This window comes from Harpegnathos saltator, unplaced genomic scaffold, assembly GCF_003227715.2.
Source record: "Harpegnathos saltator strain DR-91 unplaced genomic scaffold, Hsal_v8.6 scaffold557, whole genome shotgun sequence".
NCBI lineage: Eukaryota > Metazoa > Arthropoda > Insecta > Hymenoptera > Formicidae > Harpegnathos > Harpegnathos saltator.
In genome coordinates this window covers 85,001-111,161 of record NW_020230379.1, presented here as the reverse complement: position 1 = coordinate 111,161, position 26,161 = coordinate 85,001, and the positions used below count along the sequence as shown (strand labels likewise).

At 30.7% G+C, this 26,161-nt stretch overlaps 2 protein-coding genes across 9 annotated transcripts in view; both read right to left on the bottom strand.

Annotated features, from left to right (window-relative positions):
- The window catches only part of Dhc64C (dynein heavy chain, cytoplasmic), a 109,072-nt gene extending 108,142 nt beyond the window's left edge, over positions 1-930 (bottom strand). For 4 of the 6 annotated variants that reach the window (XM_025303582.1, XM_025303583.1, XM_025303579.1 and 1 more), the window contains exon 1: positions 524-930. In XM_025303582.1, coding sequence (XP_025159367.1) covers positions 524-767 — 244 coding nt within the window. In that variant the 5' untranslated portion in view covers positions 768-930. The remainder of the gene's footprint in view (positions 1-523) is intronic. The other 2 variants (XM_025303578.1, XM_025303580.1) reach the window with 1 other exon arrangement.
- Positions 931-1,699: 769 nt separating this feature from the next.
- hay (ATP-dependent DNA helicase hay) lies at positions 1,700-25,692 on the bottom strand. Of its 3 annotated transcripts, none has more exons than XM_025303571.1 (17): positions 25,561-25,692; positions 25,409-25,483; positions 25,076-25,354; positions 24,658-24,863; positions 24,450-24,560; positions 23,980-24,129; positions 20,063-20,233; positions 18,933-19,127; positions 8,730-8,827; positions 8,522-8,628; positions 8,121-8,417; positions 7,758-8,026; positions 7,479-7,643; positions 2,867-3,053; positions 2,599-2,747; positions 1,997-2,113; positions 1,778-1,906 (listed from the first exon to the last, which is right to left on the bottom strand). In XM_025303571.1, the coding sequence occupies exons 3-17, from the start codon at positions 25,107-25,109 to the stop codon at positions 1,778-1,780; spliced, it is 2,385 nt and encodes a 794-aa protein (XP_025159356.1). In that variant the 5' UTR covers positions 25,110-25,354; positions 25,409-25,483; positions 25,561-25,692. The 3 variants fall into 3 exon arrangements, with proteins under 3 accessions (XP_011144889.1, XP_025159356.1, XP_011144890.1); XM_011146588.3 differs by having other exon boundaries at positions 25,076-25,198; XM_011146587.2 differs by lacking the exons at positions 25,409-25,483; positions 25,561-25,692 and having other exon boundaries at positions 1,700-1,906; positions 25,076-25,109.
- Positions 25,693-26,161: the final 469 nt, after the last annotated feature.

The following is a 26,161-nucleotide window of genomic DNA, read 5'->3' as shown; positions in this document are numbered from 1 at the left end:
TCATTCATTGGCTATGAAGTATCTGAAAGTGAACTTAAGACGGTCTTAAATATAAGACCTGACTATGAATACTGGCCTTAGACCGGTATTCATAATCAAATCTTAGAGCCGTATTCATAGTCGGATCTTATATTTAAGATCGTCTTGAGTTCACATTCAGATATTCTGTAGTCAATGAAATGATCTGTACATCTGAAGATGAACTTAAGACGATCTTAAATACAAGACCGGACTATGAATACGGCCCTTAAAGTCATCTTAAGTTTATCTTCAAATGTTTCTTAGCCAATAAAATGACATGTACAGCCACTGAAGATAAACTTAAGAGTCTTAATTATAAAATCTGGCTATGTGAATACCGGCCTTGGAATACGTTCGTTTACCGTACAATTTTGCAATTGTCTATTATCTAGATCGAATACATTCGAGAACAACGAGGAATAAAAGAAGAGGAAAGAGAAAGATTTTGCATACTGACATATTTTCTCAAGACATTATTATATACGTTATACGTTATTCTTACCTTTGGTAGAGCTTCTTTGTACGTACAGCGAACTAACTTGTGAATCACTGAGAAATTTGCGTATGCAATCTTGGTTATACCTCTCCTCAAGAGCCATGTTGAACGCAGGCGGCATCACATCTTCATCCGGTAGTAGAACAGTAACTGCTTTACGCAGATAGTTTGCAAATGCGGTGAATTCGACGACTGCGACATTCTGTGACTCAGGGGATGGTTCCCCGGAGCCATCTAAAGAATCGCCCATACCGAATCGGCAATAGACGCTACTTGTCTATTGCCGAAAGTGATCTTCAAGCGCAAAGTTGAGAAAGCGTACAGATCGATTCACTACTAAACACCAAAACGTTCCAAAACGAACTGTCAAGGAACTCGGAACGACACAGACTATGCGACCACGAGAGAGCTTGGTAGACTAAGATAGGCAAACTAAAATGGCTGTCAATTTTATCAGAAAAAAGGTTCAAGAGTAGTCATTCCGTAAGATTTGCAGTGGATGTATTTTCCGAAACGCCCCCTGACAAAGTATATATAAACTGCGTCAGATACAGATATCTTTCGATGATAATGTCATTTCGTATTCATTTGACTTCTATCAGAGGAGTTTCTCTCTGTTTCTATACAATGAAAATAAATTAGAAAAGACCAAACCTTGAAAAATAATAAACTTTGATTGTAGCAATTTTTCATCAGGCGCTTTAATTAAATTCAACGGCTTTTCTCGTACGTTTCAGCATTAAAAAATAATGGTTATTAATTAGTGTTATTAAAGAGTCTATTAAAGAGGGAGAAAGAAAAGAAAGGAGAATTAAAACAAGTATATTCTGGTTTATGAGCATTATCTGTTTATTTTAGAAAAGGAAAAGAACTTATTCTCCAATTTTATATGGATCATGGATAAAATTTAATAATTCCAGTATATAACTTATATTATATATAATTTGATTTATCCAGGTAGAGATACTATCAAATTTTTTGTGGTACAATTATTATTATTATTACTATTATTAGTACTAATGTAACTTACATAATTTATATAATTTACTTTTCGAAATTTTGATATAAAGTTTGTTTTATTTCCGTTAATAAAATTTATACAAAAATAATAAAAATCATAGCAATTAATAATAATCATAATTTCTTTTGTTATCATACATATTATAAAACACAAACTAGAAGTCATAGCAATAGGATATACATTTATTTCACATATACTTCAAATATTAAAGAAAAGATCAGTCAAAATAATTATCATATTTATGTTCTGAATTTTTTAAATAGAGGATGTTTGTTTGCTGTTGATGAACTAGGAGCTTTTTTATATTCGTAATAGATAGCATCATCTGCCCCTGACATTGACGCCATTGTACCAGTTTTACGCACAATCTGTGAAACAAGAGATTATATTATTTAGATTATATTTAATTAGATTATATTCTTTATATATAAATTATAATATATCCTCATAATACTCACTGGTCTTGGTCCTTCACCAGGTATTTTTTCTTCATCAGCATCTGTATCACTAGCTGTTAACACTTGTTGCAACAATTGACCTTGTTCTTCTCGATTTGCATACATCAAATCTGGTTCCTATATAAATTATACTTATTTTGTACAGTTATGTCTCAAAACGATAAAAATTATACTATTATATTATTTCACAAAAAATAACTTTTTATAGTAAATAAAAATATAAATCTGTTTATTCCTTGATTTCATTTTTGTACGTTAATAATTATTTGCACATTTTATAGACAACATGCTCATATAAGTGTATGTTAATTAATATCAGAAATGACAACATATCTATCAAATTTGTAATTCTAATAAACTTTGTGACCTAAATGATGCTTCAATTTTTACATGTTTTTTAAATATTTCTCATTTGTTTTACAATCTTATTTTATATACTGGTAAAAGTTATTTATATGGTAAAAATAATTTTAATCAGAAGAAAGAACAAAGATATGAATTTTTAATCTATTAAAACTTTGTTTCTAGAACACTACATAGAACAGAACGTATTATAAGACATTTGTATTATGGGATAATTATTTTATTGATTGTAATCTTACCTCATCCATGCCTGCGAGTTTTGTGATAACTTTATATGCATATCCTTGATTTACAAGAAAACGTTGACGTTTTCTCGAATAATTCATTTCCATTGTATCTTGCGAGACAAGCGTATAGAAAAATGCGTTATATTCTTCTGCAACCGCACCTATAAAAAATAAAATATTTTATTATAATAATGTATTGAGATAATTTTTACATAAATATTATATTTTACATAAATATTATGGAGAAAGGTATAAAAAAATAGGAATTTTAAATTTGTACCTTTTTTAGCTCTAAGTATGCGTCCTAATCGTTGCGCTTCTTGCCTTCTAGATCCACCATGGGAAGAAATTTGAATTAAAACATTAGCTTCTGGTAAGTCGAAAGAAGTATCCGCCACTTTACTGACAAATATCGTATTCACTTTCATGTTAAATTTAAAATTTTGCAATATTTGTATTCTTTCATTCTGAAAATATAAATAAATTAAATTTTATTAAAATATAATTTTTCGTAGAATTAATCCTTCAAGTGCAAGATACTTTAAAGTTAAATAATTATTAAGGACAGAATATTTCAGGCTGTCGCAAGTTTATTTGTGAAAGAAAAAACTTTTTGAAAAATTAAGAAGTGATAGACTAAGGCAAATTAAATTTTATTAATTAAAAAACTTTAATAAAAAAAAACATGAATATAAATATTGAAACAATTGATAGCTGTTGTTTTTGTCTCCAAAATTGAAATCCAAAATTACTTGGAGTGTCCTAATCGTATTAAAATACATGAGCTTCAAGAAATGTTTTTTATTTTATATTTATAAAAATGTTTTAACATAATTAGCACAAGATGAGTACAATTTATCGAAATTTATATTTTAATATGATTATATATGTTCCCGGATATGTAAAGTGTTTTTGGATTTCAATATTTAAAGTTGAGATCCGACATTGAAGTAACTTCTAAAAAAGGATAAAAATATTTCGTATACAGGATGATTCAGAACAACTTCTTGCCCTGGATATGACATGTTCTTGAATGAATTTTGAGATGATTTCTTTTCTTGCCAAATATTATCTGAATCTTATTTTTGAGTTACAAAGATAAGTAGTTTGCTTGTTACGGATCGAGTGCAGGAGGTAAGCAAGAGGACTAACCATCTGATGCAAGCGCTTATTACGATGAAAATTGGCAAGACTATTCATGGTACTCACATATGAGTCATTACCAGACATTGGTTAAAAAGTTATTAACAAAAGGAATTTTGTAAATGAAATGTATTTTTTCAGCACAATGTATATTTAAATATAATAAATAATTCATGTACATGCGCGGAAAAGGGATAAAGTTGAGTACGTTGTACTCAGGTTATACATTTTAATAGATAATAACTCAATCTAACATTATGTACAAAAATATACCGGTTGGATTAGTTTACTTCGGGATGATGGGAGGGGCAAAGCTCCTTCCTCGCATATATGTGTATCATTTATTATATTTAAGAGAGAGAGAGGGAGATAGGGGGAGAGAGGGAGAAAGGGGGAGGGAAGGAGAAAGAAAGAGGAAAAGAGGAAAAAGGAGTGGGAGGGAAAGAGATAAAGGGAGAGGGAGAGAGGGAGAAAGAAGGAAAGAGAGGAGGAGAAAGAGAGGGAGAGGGAGGAAAGAGATTGAAGGAGAGAGGGAGAAGGAAAGAGGGAGGGAGAGGGAGATAGAGGGGAAGAGGCAGGGATGGGAGAGAGAGAGAGAAAGCACTATGTTGAAAAATTATGTTCTATTTATAAAACTATTATCTTGTTTAATTCTTGTAATAACTTTTAGTAAACAATAAGTGATAGGACTAAAACTTCCTGAAAATAGTACAATATGATGACCTTGACAATATATGTCAAAGTCACAATTGTATCTTGTTTACAACTTGTTATCCATCAGTATATATATTCATTCAATGCAATATTTACCAATAAAATGACTAATATTCAATTCACAAATAGCCAGTTCAATATGTTAGAATTTTTCACTTTACTAAATTGATGAATTTATTATATACTAAAATGACAAATTTTGAGAAGATTAGTAAAGATTATTATGCAAGAAATAATGTTAAAGATTTTAGCTCTTACTATTGGAGTACAATAAAATATATACTGCAAGGAAATATTATTCTAAAATATTCTATATATAATTTTCGTCCTTCCTTTCAACATATATTTTCAACATAATATGTCTTGGAAACTATAAAAGATCGTCAATAAAATAAAAGGAAAAATTGTTTAGTATTTTTACCTCTTGCAACATATATTAAGATTAAAGTTATCTGTGCTACGCAAGTTCTTCTGAAAATTTATTATATTTTCTCGAATTATATATATATATATAATATGAATTATTGATATTCTCAAATCATTTATTTCCTCTACGTTTGTTAATATCTTGGTCAGAAAGGGATATCTGTGCTCTTGACTGAATCGTTCTGTAGTGCTACTTTTTAAAATAGAGAAGCCAATTTCTATCATCGATGACGGTTTTAAACAGAGAATTTGATGATTTCAAACTATATAATAATAATTATTATTAATGTACATGTATATTATGGTTAATATATATTATTGTTATTAATATTTAATATAAATTATTAAGTTAAATATTATATAATTATCTATAATTATTCTTTCCATAAATCATGTAAAAAAAGATATTTTTTTATGTATTAGGAGCGCAAAAAAGTTCTGAGCCCTAGATTTCATACTACTGAAACCACAATTTAAATTGCATTAATTTTCCCGCCATCTTGTGGTTTTAAAGCAGTGACATTTGGTCTTTCGAAACATCGTGCGATTTGGCGTTTGATGCACATAACCTTAAAATCAGCAATGTTCACGATGGCAATAACAAAAGAGCATATTCGATTTTCCATCCATTTCGCGTTTCATCTGAAGAAAAATGCTGCTGAAGCCACTGAAATGATCTGTGTTGCATATGGAGAGAACGCTGTAAGTTATGCTACGTGTAAAAGGTGGTATCAAAAATTTCGCCAAGATTTCAGTTTTGAAGATGAACCGCGTGCTGGACGCCCTCAAAAGATTGAAACGGACGAACTGCAAGCATTGTTGGATATAAACTCTGCACAAACTGAAAAGGAGTTTGCAGAGCAACTTGGCGTTACGCGACAAGCCATTTCCACACGTTTACACGTGCAATGGGAAAAGTTCAAAAGGAAGACAGATGGGTTTCGCATGCACTGTCCCAATACAACAAAAATCGACGGCGTGACACGGCACTCACTTTGCTTTCAAGGTTCCGGAAAAAGAATTTTCTGCACCAAATCATTACAGGTGATGAAAAGTGGATACTTTATGATAATCCGAAGCGTAAAAAATCATGGGTTGACCCTGGTCAACCTTCGACATCGACGCCAAAGACCAATATCCACGCCAAGAAGGTTTTGCTTTGCATATGGTAGGATTGGAAAGGTGTATTGTATTACGAGTTGTTACAGCCGGGTGAAATAGTAACGGCAGATCGCTATCAGCAACAATTGAGCAATTTGAGCGATGGGTTTGAAGAAAAGAGGCCATTTACTGGCAAAGGACGTCGTACAGTGATACTGCTTCATGACAATGCCCGACCACATGTTGCGAAAGTGACTCAGGACCATATCTTTGCGTTAGGCTGGGAACTTCTCCCGCACGCGGCGTATAGTCCAGTCATGGCGCCTTCCGATTACTACCTATTCCGGTCTCTGCAGCATTTCTTGGCTGATACACATTTTGTGACACTTGAAGAGATACGAAAATGCATTGATGACTTTATCGCCTCGAAGCCGGTGAGTTTCTACCATCAGGGAATTTGCAAGCTGCCCGAAAGATGGCAAAAGGTCATCGATGCAAACGGGGAATATTTCATTGATTAATATAGTTTTGTTTGTTTTTAAATAAATTTTGAATTTTGCAAAAAAAGGCTCAGAACTTTTTTGCGCTCCTAATAATTGTATTCTGAAAAGTCGACTGAGTCCATTCCGAAATTAATCGAATCAAATATTATTGCGGTATAATAAAGTTTATTTCCATTCCAAATAGAAAAATCGCGTAAATATAAATAGTTTATCTCGCAGTTTATGCTCTTTATATGTATTTAGCGTAAGACACTACTACACTGCTCAAAAGAATTATGGCATAGATAATTTATTGCCGAAAATTGGCCAACTTTGACTGGCGATTACTTCGCGAAAAATTATTGTAGACTAATGATTTTTTTTTCAAAATGAAGCTTGAAGACTCTACTTTAAGAATGTATCTCCATTTTTTGCATGCGATGCACCCCTACCCCTGTAACCCCTGACATCTGAGGGCATGTTTGGTATACTGAAAATTGCAAAGTTTGACGGAATGCACGGACGTGGACAATTTTTTTTCGGGGACGCCGTTTGCACGGTCACAAAGTTTAAATCTTCCCCTTTAATTTGAAAAAAATGGAGTCGCTACAATTTTTTCAAATTAAAGGGGAAGATTTAAACTTTGTGACGATGCAAACGGCGTCCCCGAAAAAAAATTGTCCACGTCCGTGCATTCTGTCAAACTTTGCAATTTTCAGTATACCAAACATGCCCTCAGATGTCAGGGGTTACAGGGGTAGGGGTGCATCGCATGCAAAAAATGGAGATACATTCTTAAAGTAGAGTCTTCAAGCTTCATTTTGAAAAAAAAATCATTACTCTACAATAATTTTTCGCGAAGTAATCGCCAGTCAAAGTTGGCCAATTTTCGGCAATAAATTATCTATGCCATAATTCTTTTGAGTAGTGTATATTTCTTAATATTTGCGTTACTCAGAATATGAAAAGTTAACGTTGTGTGCTACATAGAGTATAAAAATAAGTCATATTCAGATTCATACTTACTTGACTAGTAGGACCGTAAATATATGGCTTATTCATTTTAATAGCATAGTGTTTTAATGCAAACACATTATCTGAGAAAACTATTGTTTTATCCCCACGTCTTTCATGGTATCGGATTAAATATTGACAACAACGAAATTTATTTGGATTCATCACATACAATAACTGAAATAAAAAAGAAATATAACATTAAAATATACAATTTTAAGTTATGTTTATTTATATGTTAAGAGTTTTAAATTATATTTAATAATTATAAATAATACAAAGATATCTAACCAATTTTTTGCTCATTTTGCAAGCAAGGTATTCTCTATAAAATTCCGGAGTCATAGGACACCAAACTTCAGCGCATTGTACCCTTGCAATAAATCCTCTTTTTTGTAATTCCAACCAATTAGCTTCGTATAATTTAGGTCCAATTAAAAAATTCAGGTCGGCAATCTTATCATCTTCTCGCAAAAGTGTTGCTGTTAAACCCAATTTACAATGAGACTGAACAATCGTTAACACTCTTCGGAACATTTTTGCAGGAATAGTGTGTACTTCTAAAAAAAAATAATTAGGAATTATTAATTTAAATAAGTTTAAATAAAAATACATATTAGTATATTATGATAATATGCATAAAACGGAATTCACCATCTAAGACCATAATACCCCATTCTTGTTCTTGAAGCCACCGCATCGTTTGTTCAGCTTCCCAAGAACGTTTCTGAGTGTGAGTAATCATGGAATATGTAGTTACTAATATTCCACAACCCATAGGTTTATCTTTTGCTTCACTAGTAAATCGACAAATCATCGAATCATCAGCGGTAGACCACATTTTGAATTGTTGTTTCCATTGTTCGACAGACACACCAGAGTTACATAATACCAGAGCGCGTTTACGTACTGTACAACAAGCTGTGACTCCGACTAAACTTTTACCAGCGCCTACACTTAACAAAATCCAATATTGCCAAAGATAATATACAGCTTTTTTGTAATATTACATTCCATGTAACCGATAAGAATTCCATTCAATATATTACACTTACCACAAGGTAAGACTATTACTCCGGATCTAGCTCGTCCATTACCAAACATTTTACGCAAACTTTTCTCCTGGTATGGTCTTAATACAGCTGACGGTTTTAAATCAATACTACAATGTTGTGATTATTACTTTTAGTCGTTTATATATATGTGTGTATATATATATAAAAGATTTGCTACTTTCTTGTTTACTTCATTAATTTTACTTACTTTATATCCGGATTTACACTATCATTGCGGAAATCATATTCTGCTAATAAAGGATGCTCCAATTCAATACATCGTTTTTGTATAACTTCAATTTTTTCCTTCTCAACACAATAGCATATGTTATTTTAACATAAAAGTTTTAGAATATTTTATAAAAACTAATATAATATAATAAATATATATGTACATATGGGGCATTCCATATGAAATGATATACCCAAATTTTCGAAGTTATACGATTATACTGAAATTTGCACAAATTGTAGTCCTATCACAACTAAGATTTTTGGCCAAATTGTTTGACTCACGACCAACGGGTTGTCTAGTAACAGAGGCTTGAAGTTTTAGCATTTGGGCCGTTGTGTCCAACTTCAAACGCCGGTAAGTTCCAGTAGACTATTCCGATTTTCAAAAACAAGGAGTGATTTCTAAAGGTCTTTTTGCGCCCTTTAATCCTATGAAATCAGTTTTATTTTTAAGTCAAAATTTATTTAAAATTTTTGGAGGATAAGAAAGAAATTGTTTTTTCTCAAATTCAGACATCTTTGATTTTCATCGAAAATATCTTTAAAAAAAAGTAGAATTCTTGCCCTTTAAAATGATTCCAAGATCAAAATGGGCAGACTTTTAGTTTTTAAGATACAGCTTGTTTTAGGACCAAGCGCGTCACGCACGGTGCAACTCGGCCGCTGTTGCAAGTGCCACGGATAATCCGATCAATTCTATTGCTTGTGGCCAGACGTGATGTGATCTGTGTCGTATATCATATATATATATATATATATATATATACCATATATATGATCAAGCCATTTACTATAATATATAAACACCAACAGCTTCTCTTTGCTAGGCCCAATAAATATAAGTTTTATAAGAAAACTTATATAAATATAAGTTTTATAAGAAAAATGTTTTAGATATAAGTTGTAAGACTTAAAACTATTTATTAGCTTTATCAGTTTGACCTTGGGTTGCGTCTCCAAGGTCAGGTGAAAATTACCTCGAATTTTTTAAATGTAATCCTACATCTTTTATTGCATATTCTTATAGTCCTCTTATTCAGACCCTTTCAAAATACTATAATAATATTCACTTTGGGTCAGCCGTTTCAAGGTTATCGAGGTTTTTATGATAAGATGTCTAGACAACTAAGGTCAGATCGACGGGTAATCCGACAAACGAAAGCAAGATTGGTGGTTGATCCAGGAAATGGAGGCAAGATCGCGGTGGTTATAAGGATATCAAAATAAAAGTGATCCTTAATCAAGATGTGATAATGGGCCTAGCAAAGAGAAGCTGCTGGTGTTTATATATTATAGTAAATGGCTTGATCATATATATGGTATATATATGTATATATATATATATATATATGATATACGACACAGATCACATCACGTCTGGTCACAAGCAATAGAATTGATCGGATTATCCGTGGCACTTGCAACAGCGGCCGAGTTGCACCGTGCGTGACGCGCTTGGTCTTAAAACAAGCTGTATCTTAAAAACTAAAAGTCTGCCCATTTTGATCTTGGAATCATTTTAAAGGGCAAGAATTCTACTTTTTTTAAAGACATTTTCGAAGAAAATCAAAGATGTCTGAATGTGAGAAAAAACAATTTCTTTCTTATTCTTCAAAAATTTTAAATAAATTTTGACTTAAAAACAAAACTGATTTCATAGGATTAAAGGGCGCAAAAAGACCTTTAGAAATTACTCCTTGTTTTTGAAAATCGGAATAGTCTACTGGAACTTACCGGCGTTTGAAGTTGGACACAACGGCCCAAATGCTAAAACTTCAAGCCTCTGTTACTAGACAACCCGTTGATCGTGAGTCAAACAATTTGGCCAAAAATCTTAGTTGTGATAGGACTACAATTTGTGCAAATTTCAGCATAATCGTACAACTTTGAAAATTTGGGTATATCACTTCATATGGAATGCTCCATGTACAAAGTATGCCAGGTCTTTTACTACTGTGCCAGTGTGTTCTCTACGAGTACAAATAAGAAAAATATATTATATAAATATATTATATAAATATAGATTACACATAAATGCTGTCTTAAATAGTTATAACAAAAATGCAATAAAATGAAATTGTTCTTATTATTAATATGGTATTATATTTACAGTATGAGCAGTAAACACAAATCGTGTAAACAAATTAGATGATGGTTATCGTTGTATTTATTATAATACTTGACGACCTCAAAGATCATTATTGTATTTTCTGTTAATAATTGTCTTACCTATCAGTGAACTGTACAACCATGTGTTAAAATGCCACGATCCTTTTCGTATGAAGAATATGTAGATATAATTTTCATTTATGGCTACTAGGTAATAGAAATGTATCAGTTGCCGTGAGAGAATATCAGCAAGACTCTAACAGAAGAGCATCGGGTGTTTGTAAGATTTTATGTATAATTGCATTTAACAAGTTCATTTTTCTCTTTGCGTAAAGAATATCTATAAAGTTATGAATCAACGATATCGCACTTAAAGAATTTTAAATTATTTTTAAATTTAATAAAATTAAATTTAATAAAATTTCTGAAGAAAGTGCTGCTCTATACCAATTAAGAACTTTTTAATCTACTATATAGCGAACATTGCATGCAGATAACAGACATCCATACCATTATACACCAGTATAAAAACTTTTAATTGCTGATTATGAAAAGTAACTACAATTTTGTGAATGGTACGTCCATGCAGTCCAAGAAAATAATCATTTTCCAGGATACTATGAACTGATGAGGCAACTGATGAGGCAACATTTATAAGAAAAAATATCTTTAATACCCATAATAATCATATACAACAAAATTTACACAATATTAGAGAATGAATCTATCAATAGTGATTTAAATGCAATTTATGAACAGATATATGTAATGACGTGATAATTGTGCTTTATTTTATAATGGGACGATTAATTGCATACTCCTTCTTAGACTTTTTATAAAATATTGTGATTATAGAAAACGATGGAGAATATATCATTGATTGAATAAAGATTTTTGTTTGCCTAATCACTGTGTGACTTTTACTCACAAACTCCGCACGAACTTTTGCACTCACCCAATACATTGCATTCAGAACTTTGAAGATATGCAGTTATACAGGATGTTTCATAACAGTACGAAAAATTCATGGAGACTTAGAGTAGATTAAGATAAACATAAAAATCTTATATCGTTTTGCGATATTCACGATAATTATCGAGTTATTAATAACAGAAATCTGATAAGCGCGACTTATTCGATAATTGTCATGAATATCGCAAAACGATATAGGACTTTTATATTTGTCTTAATCTACTGTTTTTACAAATTTTTCGTCTGAGTTATGAAACACCCTGTATACAGGGTGTCCGGAATGTGATCATTAATATTTTGTGTACTGGTAGATTGGGTGTAGCCGCGAAGAAAAGTCATGTACCGTAATGTCAAATTGGTAATAGTTATCGAGTTATTAATTGAAACATGTGAGCCAATGAGCGCGTAGAGAGCGCTGGGCGGCCGCCTCTTGTCGTTTGCGCTCGCTCGCTCGTCGTTCGCGCTCGCTCGCTCCTCGTCGCGCGCGCATGCCTCTTGTCTCTTACGGTTGCCTTTCGCCGCGCGAGGTAAGCCATCTTCTTATACACGGAGCCCGTCCTGTCGCTTTCTCGTGCTCTCATTCGTTTACACATTTTTATTAATTACGGAATAAATATTGAAAAAATTGTAAAATGGCACAGAACTTTTTTAATTGTTTTAACGAGTTCTATCAGTACACAAAATATTAATGATCACATTCCGGACACCCTGTATACACAATTATGGTTGGATGAACATTATCCTCAACGATAGATCGAAGAAGACCAATTCTTTGGTCCGTGAAATCATCAGATAATATACCACTAGATTTGTATTTATAAAGAATGCTGAAAGCAAAAGACCACACAAGAGTTAATACTTGTCACTAATTAATAGAAAGAATTACTATCGCATTTAATAGATCGTATTTAGTAAAAATAGAAGAAAATCGACATGAAATTTATATGATGATAAATTCAACATTCCATCGATATCAATTTATATATTGACAACAACGGCAGACATGTTGAAATGAATCAATAATAGCAAAAGCTATTTGTGTAAACAAATTAAATAAATGGTTAAAATTGTCAATCTATTTTTACACAATACCATGATAATACGAACAAATCTGTTATCATTTCATTGCATTTTTGTTACATCTTTTTATTAAAGTATTGGTAAACCTATGTTTATATAATTTTTTTTTCTTACTTCTACTCAGAGAACATACTAGCATAATTTAACTTTAGAGAAACATTGCAGTCGCTCGGGCAAGAGTGCGGCCCAGTTGATTTGGCAACTGTTGCTAGAGTGCGGCGAAGGAAAGGACAATATAACGTTATCAAGCTATGAGCTAGTCTTATTTCGACGCTCCTACGTCTCGCCACGTGTCAGTAACAGTTGTTGGATCAACTGGGCCGCGCTATAATTCAAGTAGTTGAAACGCTCCTCCAATCATTCATTTTAGCTCACGCTCATTTGTCAGATTTCTATAATTAACTCAGTAATTATTACAAATATCGCAAAATATGAAACTTTTATGTTTGTTTTAATCAGTTCTACGCCTCCATTGACTACAGTTACATAAATTACCAAACACTCTGTATATAAATATGCGTTTTCCAGAAATGTCAAAAGTAACTAATTTCTTATATAGAACTTGATTTTTTCCTTTAAACAAAAATTGTAAATCTTGTTGAGATGTTTCAAAAATATATCCCAAAATTGTCTTTTACATAAAGAGTGTGTCACTTAAATTGATATATGAAATTAATATATAAAAAATAAAGCAAAATGAAAAGAAATGTCTGAGACAAAAATTGTAGAATTTCAAATGGACATATGGTAGTGTTGTATGCAGTTTGATATGCGAGTGGGTACCAAGGTGAAATAAACATCAACTTAATATTTTTTAATAGGACCACCTATGTTTGTAGCCGTTTTTATGACGAATTTTTATGAATTCAATGACCACACATTCAAAGTTGTTGGAATTTAAATAATAAAAACAGACTTTAAATCATTAAATTAAGGTAATTTTCAATTTAATTGAATTTTTTCTACTGAATGCTCAAAATGATGATCATCAATTTTGATACATTTTTGAATATGTTGAAAGAAAGATTGGTGAATGTTTAATGAAGTATTTCTTAATATTGCAATAAGAATTTGAATGCGTTTTTTTTCATATTTTCTGGCATAGTTGATACATCTTAATATATCTTTATATATTTCCCCTTTTTTTTAGAAATCCCCATAAAAACCAAAAAATCTAGAAATATTAAGTTTGGTCAATGAGCAGACCAGTGAATGTTCCTCTAATCTGAAGTGTTTAATCAGATGTTTCTCATTATATATCATTATGTTTCTCATTATATTAGGTGTGTGAATTAACTCGGCCCATTTGGCGGTCAATTGCTGTACTATGTAATTTTCTAATCTCTAATGTCTGCAAAAGGCTTTATTTTTTAGTTTTGATATCTGGCAATAATATTCAGTTGATAAACGTTTGGGTTTGTAACAATAATATCATGTTTATCTGATTCGAAAATGTCGAAATTCGAGCCAAAAAAGCATCATTTCCGGGAAGTTCTCATTTCTGTTTTCATTTGAAGAAAACATTCGCTGAAGCTCATCGAATGCTCGTAGAAGCTTATGGTGAAAGTGCTCCCACCGATAAATCATGCAGAAAATGGTTTCGACATTTCAAAAGTGATGATTTCAGTGTCGATGACAAACTTTGTCCAGGTCAGCCGAAGAAGTTCGAAGACGAGGAATTGCAGGCGCTAATCGATGACCGTGTCAATCGCAACATGAGCTCGCGCAATTGTTGAATGTTGATCGATCAACAATTTCTGTGCATTTGGCAGCCATGGGAAAGATTTACAAAGAAGGAAGATGGGTGCATACAAAAAAACTGAAAGAAAAAGACATCAAGAGGCGAAAATCCATGTCTAAAATCTTGCTTGCCAGGCAAAAAAGAAAAAGTTTTTTGCATCGTATTGTGACTGGAGACGAAAAGTGGATATATTTCGATAATCCCAAACGAAGGAAATCCATTAACGACCCAGGAAAATCATCCACATCGATACCAAAACGAAATATTTACAGCAAGAAAGTAATGCTCTGTATATGGTGGGACCAGAAGGGTGTAGTGTATCATAAACTATTAAAACAGAGCCAAACCATCACTGCCGAACTTTACCAACAACAATTAATCCGTTTAAACAACGCATTGAAGAATAAGCGGCCGGAATATGCAAAGAGACACGACAAAGTGATCTTCCATCACGATAATGCTCGGCCACATGCTAGAAAGATTGTGAAGGCCACCTTGGAAGCACTTGGCTGGGACATTTTACCTCACCTACCGTATTCACCAGACATTGCTCCATCCGATTATCACTTGTTCAGATCGATGGCACACGGGCTTTCGGACCAACACTTCAACAATTATGAAGAAATAGAGAAATGGCTCAATGAATGGATCGCTTCGAAGGACGAGTCGTTTTTCCGTCACGGAATGCAACAACTGTCAGACAGATGGGAAAAAATAATAGCAAGCGATGGCAAATACTTTGATTAGTGTACTTTTTCATGTTTTTTCATACTGAAGTCTTTTTTGGAAGAAAAAACAGACCGAATTAATTCACACACCTAATATTAATTTGTGTAAAAACTTTTAGAAAATGAACATATTCATAAATTCTGCTTCGATTATTTGACTTCGAATGACTTTAGATGTATAGTCATTGAATTCATTATGAAAAATGCTACCAACTTGGGTCTTTAAAAAAGTTAGGATTCTGTTAAAAAGCACAAAATAAACATTTTACTTTGACACTCTATCAAAAGCACCACCACATATTTTTTATCGAAATCTTACAATTTATATCTGAAATATTTTTTTTTATTTTGCTTTGTTTTTTATTTATATCATGTAAAATTTACGTTCTATGGACGTCTCAATTTGCCGTAACTTGTATACAAAATGTGTGTAAAAAGTTTATTGCGTTTTCCTCACAAAAAATTGCCAAAATGATTCACTATCAAAATAATAGGACAAGTGGGACACCTTACATATACCGGGTATCCCAAAATAATTCTATTAGAGCTGGTGGGGACGTAGAATAAATTAAGACAAACCAAAAACAAACGTTTTTCACAAACTTTTTATCACAAAACTTTTTACGTTTTCAATATGAGGTATTTTTATTACTTCATAAAATGATCTCATAATTGTAATAGCGAATATTTAGCGGTCACATATTGACGCGAACTTAGGCGCGGTGAGAAGAATAAATTAAGACAAACCAAAAACATACCGTCCAATAATTCGCGATATTCGCAATTACTGAGTTATTGTATAATATTAATTATAGAAACCTGACGAATAAGCGCGCGATAGCGAATTGAGATGGTATGAGAGGATCATTCAAGACGCTCGGGCTATAGCGCTATCTAGTCGATCAAGTAACTTTTGCCAGCACGCAGCTAAGGTAAGGACAACTATTCATCAGAAAAATAGAAAATCAATGCAACGATTTTCTATCGGTTTCTTTTGATTTCTTTGAAGCAATAAATGTTCCTTCAAGAACATTTGAATATGTCAAAGCGTAAAACCTCTACTATAAAAACTTATAAACATTTTTCTTATAGGAATCAATTTTACGTACAGCTGGTACAGGATTAACAATGATGTACCTCTTTTCGTAATTATACGATAGAGAACTTTGAATTTCTTTTATCGTTAATATATCTGATTATGAACTGACAGATTATACTGACTGATTATACACTGACAGTAATTTGTCCACAATATATGGAAGAAATGTTTGATCCAATGAAACATATTTTTGATGAAATATGAACGGTACAGAAATTCCGACTGAAAATTACTAGAACTCAGCCTAATTTATCAAGATTTTTTTGTTAATTTAAACGAAATTGTGGTATTCTCAATCAAAACTTTTTAATCGTTCTTATTTCCAGAAAATATATTCATTCAACTAAACATGTTTTTTCGTGTAAACTTAAACAAAACGATAGGACACGATAAGTCTTTATGGGGAAATTCTATCATACTCCAACGATTAAACATTCTCATAACAGAGAACGATAAAGTACGATGAAAAGTAATATTATTTCTTTCGGATTTGATGCAGCGAACTGATTGCAATAGAAAACAATGAGATTCTCTGTAATCCCATTGATTTCCATCGCATCCTCTTTTACGATTTTTTCTTTATCACAAAACTTTTTACGTTTTCAATATGAGATATTTTTATTACTTCATAAAATGATCTCGTAATTGTAATAGCGAATATTTAGCGGTTACATATTGACGCGAACTTCGGCGCGGTGCGAAGAAACGTAGGAGAAGCGAGGTAAGGACACAAGCATCGACGCGTTGTTCTTCCCCTCGCCGCACAACAATTGTTTCATCGACTGAGCACTGTTATAGACGTCTTGGATGCTCCTCCTATACCATCTCGGCGCCCGCTCATTTATTAGATTTCTATAATTAATAACTCGATAATTATTGTGAATATCGCAAAATGGTATGGAACTTTTTTGTTCGCTTCCATTTTACGTACCCAGGAACTCTAGCACAATCATTCTAGGACACCCTGTACTTTGATAACTTTGAATGAGTTTTTTTACGAAAAAAAAAATTGTTTTAATGGAAAGCGATACATTTCAGTTATTCCATAAAATGTATCAATGAGTTTTACAATTTATAAGTAACTTCTATTTTATAAAAATTGTATTAAAATTTTATATAAATATAATCATATAAGTCGTTATTAAATTTTTTTTATTTTATAGAAAAGGATACCTTTTTGTTACTCCACAGATAGTACTCAATGGACTTAATAATTTTTATATCAGAGTATCTTTTGAAAATTTAACCATTATCGAAATATCAACAAAATTCTAAGTCAGAAAATTTAGGACCATTCTTTTTATTATTATAATAAATATTCAGAATGTTCACCGCCAAGTTTCTCTGTACAAAATATGGTAAAAAGAGTAAACAAAATTTTTCGCGAAATAATCATACAAAAGTTTGAAGAAAAATAAACAAGCTTTCTCCGAAGATTATAAGTATGTCTGAATCAACATTTTAAATATTTTAAACATTAATTGTATATAATATATGTATATGTAACAATAAAATCGAGTCTAAATCTTTTGACTTATAATTTTGTCAATTTCCTAATAATAGTTGAATTTGTGAAAGATACTCCGACACAAAAATTATCAAGTTCATTGAGAACTATTTATGGAGTGACTGAAATGTACATATTTCTATAAGAATTTAAATTTTTGTGTAAAAAATGATATTTAATATCACTTAAGATCACTAAATATATACCCTTACTTCTTATAATTTTGAAAATAGATGTCTTCCTGCTTTTTCTCTCCGTTTGTGAAAAGAAGAATATGGTAAACTTTTTATCACAGTCATCTTGTGTACATGTATGTATATATATATCTAAAAGTATGTTACAAATTTTAAGGGCGTATTCTAGAGGTCAAAATAAGAAAAGAAGTTCCTATAAATATGAGTTAAAAAATGCTTTCTCTTCGAGTTATAGCCCCCTAAAGTTGGGTCGAAATTTTGCACAGCGTAATAATTAATAATTAATAGTGACCTTCATTTTTATGTGATTTTGACAATTTGGTCCAATTTTGAGGGGGAGATATAGAGGGAGATACTAATTTTCAAATGGCCATATTCGATACGACGAAAAATAAAAGAATATGGCCATTTGAAAATTAGCACCCCCTTCCATATCTCCCCTTCAAAATCGGACTAAATTGTCAAAACCATATAAAAATGAAGGTCATTATCGAGGTCATTATTAATTATTACGCTGTATAAAATTTCGACGATCTTTTTTCCCCCCAACTTTAGGGGACTATAACTCGGAGGGAAAGCATTTTTGGGCTCATGTTTATAGGAACTTCTTTTCTTATTTTAACTCCTAGAATACGCCCTTAAAATTTGTAACATACTTTTAGATACACCCTGTATACACATATGTATGCACACATACATACATACATGCATATATACATACATATATGTGTGTAAAAGTGTATATACCTGATTCACTTCAAAGCTAACTGTTTTTAATTCTTGATATTCTTCCTCATCTTCATCCTCTTTATCAATTTTACTATAAAACGCAGTTATGTCTTCTGGAATATTAGCTGTTTCTGCTGATATTTGGCCAGATTCAGGAGTCTCTGGATTTGTTTTACTAGGTGCAAATGTATTTGCGAGTGATTTTGCTCCAAACTATATTCCAATATAAGGAGTGAATATATATTTCATTATAAAAAATATGCCATTAATTATAGATATATAGAGTGTCCCATTTTAAAGGGCCCACTCAAATATCTCAGAAACACTGCATTAAATAAAAAAATGCTTAAGACAAAAGTTGTTTAGCTTGAAGGGGGACATAGGACAGCGATAGCATTTTGTTTATAGATGGCTCCATTTTCGAAATATTTACTGATTATCAATTTTCTTAAATGGAAATCCAAATTTTTTATTATATCTTTTTCTATCAATTAATTTAGACAACTTTTGTCTGAAACATTTTTTTATTTACTTAATATATTTTGAGATATTTAAGGAAAACTTAGTAACTTTTCCAACATTTACCTTATGATATCTCGCTAATTATTCGTCGAAAGAAAAAATATATTAGACCTTTTTACTTTATTTACTATCAAGAATACACTACTATAATAGTGCCTTAACTTTTATTAATTTAATAATTTTGAAATTTCCAAAGATCGATAAGTTAATAAAAGTTAGGGCACTATTATAGTAATATATTCTTGATAGTAAATAACGTAAAAAAGTCTAATACTATTTTTTCTTTCGACGAATAGTTAGCGAGATATCGTAAGGTAAATGTTGGAAAAGTTACCAAGTTTTTCTTAAATATCTCAAAATATATTAAGCAAATAAAAATGTTTCAGACAAAAGTTGTCTAAATTAATTGGTAGAAAAAGATGATATAATAAAAAATTGGGATTTCCATTTAAGAAAATTGATAATCAGTGAATATCTTGAAAGTGGCTCCATCTATAAACAAAATGCTATCGCTGGCCCCTTTTAAGCTAAACAACTTTTGTCTTAAGCATTTTTTAGTTTAACGCAGTGTTTCTGAGATATTTGAGTGAGTCCTTTAAAATGGGACACCCTGTATATGTTTTTACCTGAGTTTTTATTTTGGTCTGAATATTTGTAGTAATGTCATCAACTTCTGTATCTTCTACAATTTTTCTCAATCGACATTCTTGAATTACTGGATCTTTTAATAATCTTTGTAAAACTTCCGGAAACGGAGATTCAATAAAATACTTATTATGTTTTAAAACAAGTTTAACCTACAAAAATATTTGCAAACTTTTATAATTATATGAGTTAATAATTATTGCCATTTTGAATATTTCAGAAATTAAGGAAAATATATAAAAAAATGTTTCAGACATGTTTTACAGTATTAAGGAAGTATGATAATATTACTTATCAGTAATCTTGTAAAAGTCATTTGAAGGTAATCTTTAATGGTTTAATGGAAATATATGAGATTGATTCGCTAACACATAGAGATAAGAATATGGCTATAGCCGAGAGTAAAAGATTTCAAAGTGGCGATAGCAAGGAATTTGTTGTAATAGTAAAATTAAAGTAAAAGTTAAACACTGCACAAGAAAACAGAAAATAAAATCGATATCATAAGTCAGATAATGAAAGACAATGTTAAGCCGAAGAAGATACTTGACAATAGTTCCACTGTGGCAGATTTGATTTTCAAGGATGCAAAAACTGCAGATAGATGTCTCGATCTAGGAGATAAGGAAGAGAAAAGAATATTATATATGAGAATTAATAGGATTAGTAAAGGGATGATTACATCCTAGAGTGACATGCTAACAGAATTTATTGATAGAATGGATGAAAAAGAGCAATGTCTCTTTATTTAATATGAAATTGCAAAAAACAGAGACTATATTTCATTTGTAAAGAAGAGTATTATGGAAGGCGAATGAATGAAAAGGAGAAATATATAAACTGCAAAGAAGAACACAGAGCTAATGACAGAAGATGTAAAGTATATATAAAAAACAAGTTGAAGTAAATAAAATAAGAGCGAAGGAAAGAATAATGGTATATGAAGAGAAAAGGATTAATTAAAAATAACAAGAAAAAACTGACAGTAATAGATTTGCAATATTAGAAAGAAGAGAGATAGAAGTTTAGAAATCTGAGGGAAAGCAGAGTTGGAGCAGAGTAGTTAAATATGGAAAGATACATAAGTGGAGAGGTAGAATAAAGGAAAGAGATATGAATGTATTAAGAATCAAGGAGATTTGTAAGGAAGAGCAAAAAACGGAAAGAGAAGACAAAGGAGGAAAAAAAAGCTGTGGCAAAGACTGGCAAACGAAATAGAATGGGAAATGGATAAAAGAATTAACCTTAAGATGATAGAATATATTAGAAGATTCTATAAAAAATGGAAGACACTAGATAAACTGAAACTTAAGAACATACAAAGTAGACTAGAAAAAATAATAAGACAGACTAGAAAAATAAGACTAGAAAAAATAAGAAAATAATAAGACAGAAATTTAGGGAAATGAAGGAAAAATTAGTGACTAGAATAGAGACAAATAAATCAGATATAACAAAGAAAAAATTAGATCAAAGGGAAAGGGAGACTAGGATTAATATGTGTAAACATAAAAGTATAATTAAAAAAGATAAAGAGAAAAGAGATAGAATAAAGAAGGGAAACATAAGTCAAAATAATAATATTATGGAATTATAGGTATAAAAATATGGGGATAAAAACAAAGCAGTGGAATTAAAAAAATTAAAGAAAAATGGAAACAGATATATAAGAACAACAGTAACAAATTTCAAAATAGATGATAATATTAGATTAATAAGATAGCTAGTGGAAGTTAATAAAGAGAAGTAGGAACAGATGCAGGTGAAAATGGGAGGAGACCCTCCCATTTTAATAACAAGAATTAAATTAGGAGAGCAGCAAGTATAGGGAGAGGATAAGGAGAGGCAAAGTGCAAGTTATATGAGAAAAAAGAGAGTATATGTTTGAGAAAAAAAATACGTTGAAGAAAAAGATTATATTCGACATAGATAGCATACAAAACGACAACTGAAATACGTTACAACTAATTTACTAATACAAGAACATAGGGATATAAGTCGAGAACATGAAAGAAAAAAGAAATTAAAAAGAAAACTATTCTATTTGTTTTCTAGATGAAGGAGGAAAAGAGTTAGCATGTCATATAGTCAAATAGATCTCAAAGTAGGTTGAAGATATATTAAAGTTGGATATAATAAAAGTTGAAGATATATAAAAAAATGTTAAAAAAAGTTATATAGTTCTATCAAAAAAAAATTAAAAATGAACTTTATATCACCTTACCTTCATATTTTAGCGAGATTTTAGCGAGATTACAAAGTGAATAATTATCGACATATAGAGTGCTACAAAAAAGAGTTGAAGACTTTAAGAGCACTCACAAAATGAAAGAATAAAAAATTTTAATAAATATAAAAATTAATATTGTCGAAATTATAATTATCTTTTTTTTAATTAAATCAAGTTACTTATTCGCTTCTAATGCACGACATAAAATGCATTTCTTGATTACAGTAATATGTCATTCTTACTGTACTGTGAAAACTTTCTGCAACCGTTCATTATTCACGAGGATATGTTAAAACTAATAGTTGTTTAGTGAAGCGTGTGCATAAATAAAAAGAAAATAAATGTTTGTTTCCATTCTAAGAGTGAAGACACTTTTTTTTTGGAGATTTCTTTAAAATATGGTATTTTTTAGTCATAATGACATAGATAAATTACATCAGAGAATACAAAAGTACTAGAAGCAAACAAATCACCTGTTTTAATTAAAATAAATAATTGTTCATAACTCCAACAATATTAATTTTTTTGATTAATATTTATTAGGACTTTTTTTCCCCCATTTTGTAGGTATTATTTGCCCTTAAAGCCATGAATATTTTTTTAAAACACTCTACTTCTTTAAACTATAAAACTTTTGTATTATTTCCTCTTTTTTTTTTTCAATATCTGAGATACTCAAGCTGACAATAGTTATTGTCTTGCCCTATATATTCATAAAATTCATGTCAACAAATAACAACGTATCATATTTGTTACTTGTAATGACCCGTCTACATAGGTCGTAACACGCAAAACGCAGATCGCAGGATGCAAAAATTGATCAATTACAGTCAAATGTGAGGAAAATGATGGATTCATTAATTCCTGCATCTTGCAATTACTGTTTTACATATTGCGATCTGTAAATGGGTCGTAATAGTTCATATCAATTTTTTGTTTTCATATAAATTTGTATGAATAAATTGATACTACAGCATTAGGTAGAATTAAAAAGAAAAGTGCCCAAGTTAATCACTTAATTTAACACACATATTTCAGAAAATATAAATGTTGTCTCTCCACAATATAGGCCAGGAGATTCCATATAGATAAGTTTATTTTCAATTTTTTATCATCATTTATATTTTTTAATAGAAATTAATTTTATAAATCATTCAGCGTATAAAAACATTGAAGAGATTATTTTTTTTTTGGAAAATGAAAACTCCAGTGCATATTTGTGTTATATATACACACATTCATACATATATGTATATATATATATATATACATACATTATATGTGTATGTTAAATAAAATATATGAATAATTGTTAAAACAAAATGTAAATCACCTTAAGAAGTATTATATTTTGATTTTATTTTAGTATTTTTACACACAAAATAACACAAGGAATCAATTTATGCTAAAAAAATATGATTCCACAAAATTTTGTAGAATTTTGTCATATGATCTACAAAAATCGAAAGTTGGTTTATCTATAGATGGATTCAAATGGAAATATTTTCAGGTTATGGCACAAAAATGAAGCATTTCCTAATATGCATATGAACAAAAAATGATTAGTTTTGACTTTCTTATATATTCCAAGTATTGTAATATCAGTTCATTAATATTTTAATATATAAAATCTGCTTTCTAGTCGTATCTAAAAGTTTGTTTACTCACTTTTCCATATGATAATGTACATAGTTTTATAAATTCAATTATGCCATCAGGAACACTAGTCTTGCTCAATCTTTTTAAATATTCTATTATATCTTCTGTTTGAAGACCTACACTAACTGCAGCATAAAGTGAATAAGCAGTTAGCTTATACTGAAAAAAATTGTTAAGATAATTATATATGTATATTATTGTACAATATGTATATTATTGTACAAAAATTTTAGTTACTATAATGTAAAATCAAACGACTTTGGAACTGGTATAGCAACTATATTTTTAATATATAAAACTTTATAATTAGTTTATATTTACTGCCATTACAAGAAATCAGAATTTGCTAATTTCAGTTCTCACAAATCAATCCTAGCGTCATCAAAATGTCCAAATTGAAAAATATATTATCATCCACAATATAAACCATACCAGTCCTAAAATCATTGTATGTTTTATATATTTTTAATTAAACATACTTCATGAATATATTCAGGTCGGCATACAGGTTCTGATATTGCTATTAAAAAATCGTGAGCATGTTTATATACAGGAGAAAAAGATTCCAGAAAGATATGTCCATTAGGTGCCTATACGAATTTCAAAAAAAATTAATATGGTCTTTTCATCAAAGTTGTATAGAATTTGAAAGTTTTACTTGATATTCACTTAAAATTTGAAACTTACAACCCATAATGGTCTAGATGCACAATCTGGTTTTAAAATCATTTGCAAGCGATAATCTTTTGCTCCAAACTCATCTTCGATTGCAGTCTCATCTTGCTTTTCTATATCATTTTTTGCTGCATCTGGCACACCATCAGCTTCATTACTATCTATTGAATCCTCATCATTGTATTCATCATAATCATCTTTACGCTTTTTCCATTTAGCTTTAATAAAAACAAATATTGAGTTTAAGTGAAATATATAATTGTTTATCAATAATATATACATATATATTACACATATTATACATATATTATACACATCATAATATAAAATATAAATAACAATATTAAAACAGATTTCATAAAAAACATGTAAAATAAAAAAATAACTTATAATAAATACAAGATAATATTTAAAGAATAAAATTACGTACTATTGTCTCTCTTAAAACGTTTTGGAGGACCCATTTTCAGAATAGGTTTGTTTTATTAATTTCCTGTGTTCGTTCTTCTACTTGTTTGTACCATTTGTAACCATTTGTAACCAAATACAGTGGCTGCGTTCAGAAAACACAACGGTTATACAACGGTTGAGTAATTCGTCAATGTTGGTCCGAATGTAAAGGATCTAACAGTAAGGACCAATAATTACTAAGCGTTCAGTAAGCGCTTTGTTTTCTGAACGCAACCAATAACTTAAAGTAGAGGGAAACCTGAAAAAGCGACTATTGAGTGGAATTTCAGATAATATAGTTTTGAAGCGCTACCTTAGAAAGTGCATATGAACTACGTCTGTCTCAATGATAGCGACAAAACGCGCAAGGTTCTCATTCGTTTTATTTCTATAAAAAGATAACAAGTTAGAAAACAGATAGATGATAATCTAATTTTAAATATTACCACTGAAATATATACTAACTGGAACGAGCGATTGGCGTGCGATCTTATTGTTTGCATGCGAATAGAGAGAGAGGTTCCCTGGTTCCTCTCTTATCCTTGTCTGACCCACAGTGCCGTCAAAAGTGGAGATAATGAGGTACAGTCAGTGAAAAAGTTATACCTCGTCTACAATAGAAGTCATAGAGTCGTAAGTCGTACAAATTAACCAATCGCGGTCGATTATTTTTCTCTTACCGGACTATGATTGGTCAATTTCTACGACTTACGACTCTATGACTTCTATTGTAGACGAGGTATTAGCAGAGAGCACAGACTTCTATATACTAACTAGACCGCTGACTTCTGGCAAAACGTGTCGCAAGTGGAGGGGGTGTATGCCGCCATGATGAAGGTACCAGTACTCACCCAAACAGAAATCACACGGACAGTCACTACTGAAGTCAATATTATATATTTTAATTGAAATTTAATATATGTAGAAAAATCAAATAAAATAAAGAGAAATATGGAAAGAAATGTGTAATTCTTTTCTTTATTATAAGGAAACATTGTGAAATGTATATATATATATATATATATAAATATATATATATATATACACACACACGTGTGTGTGTGTA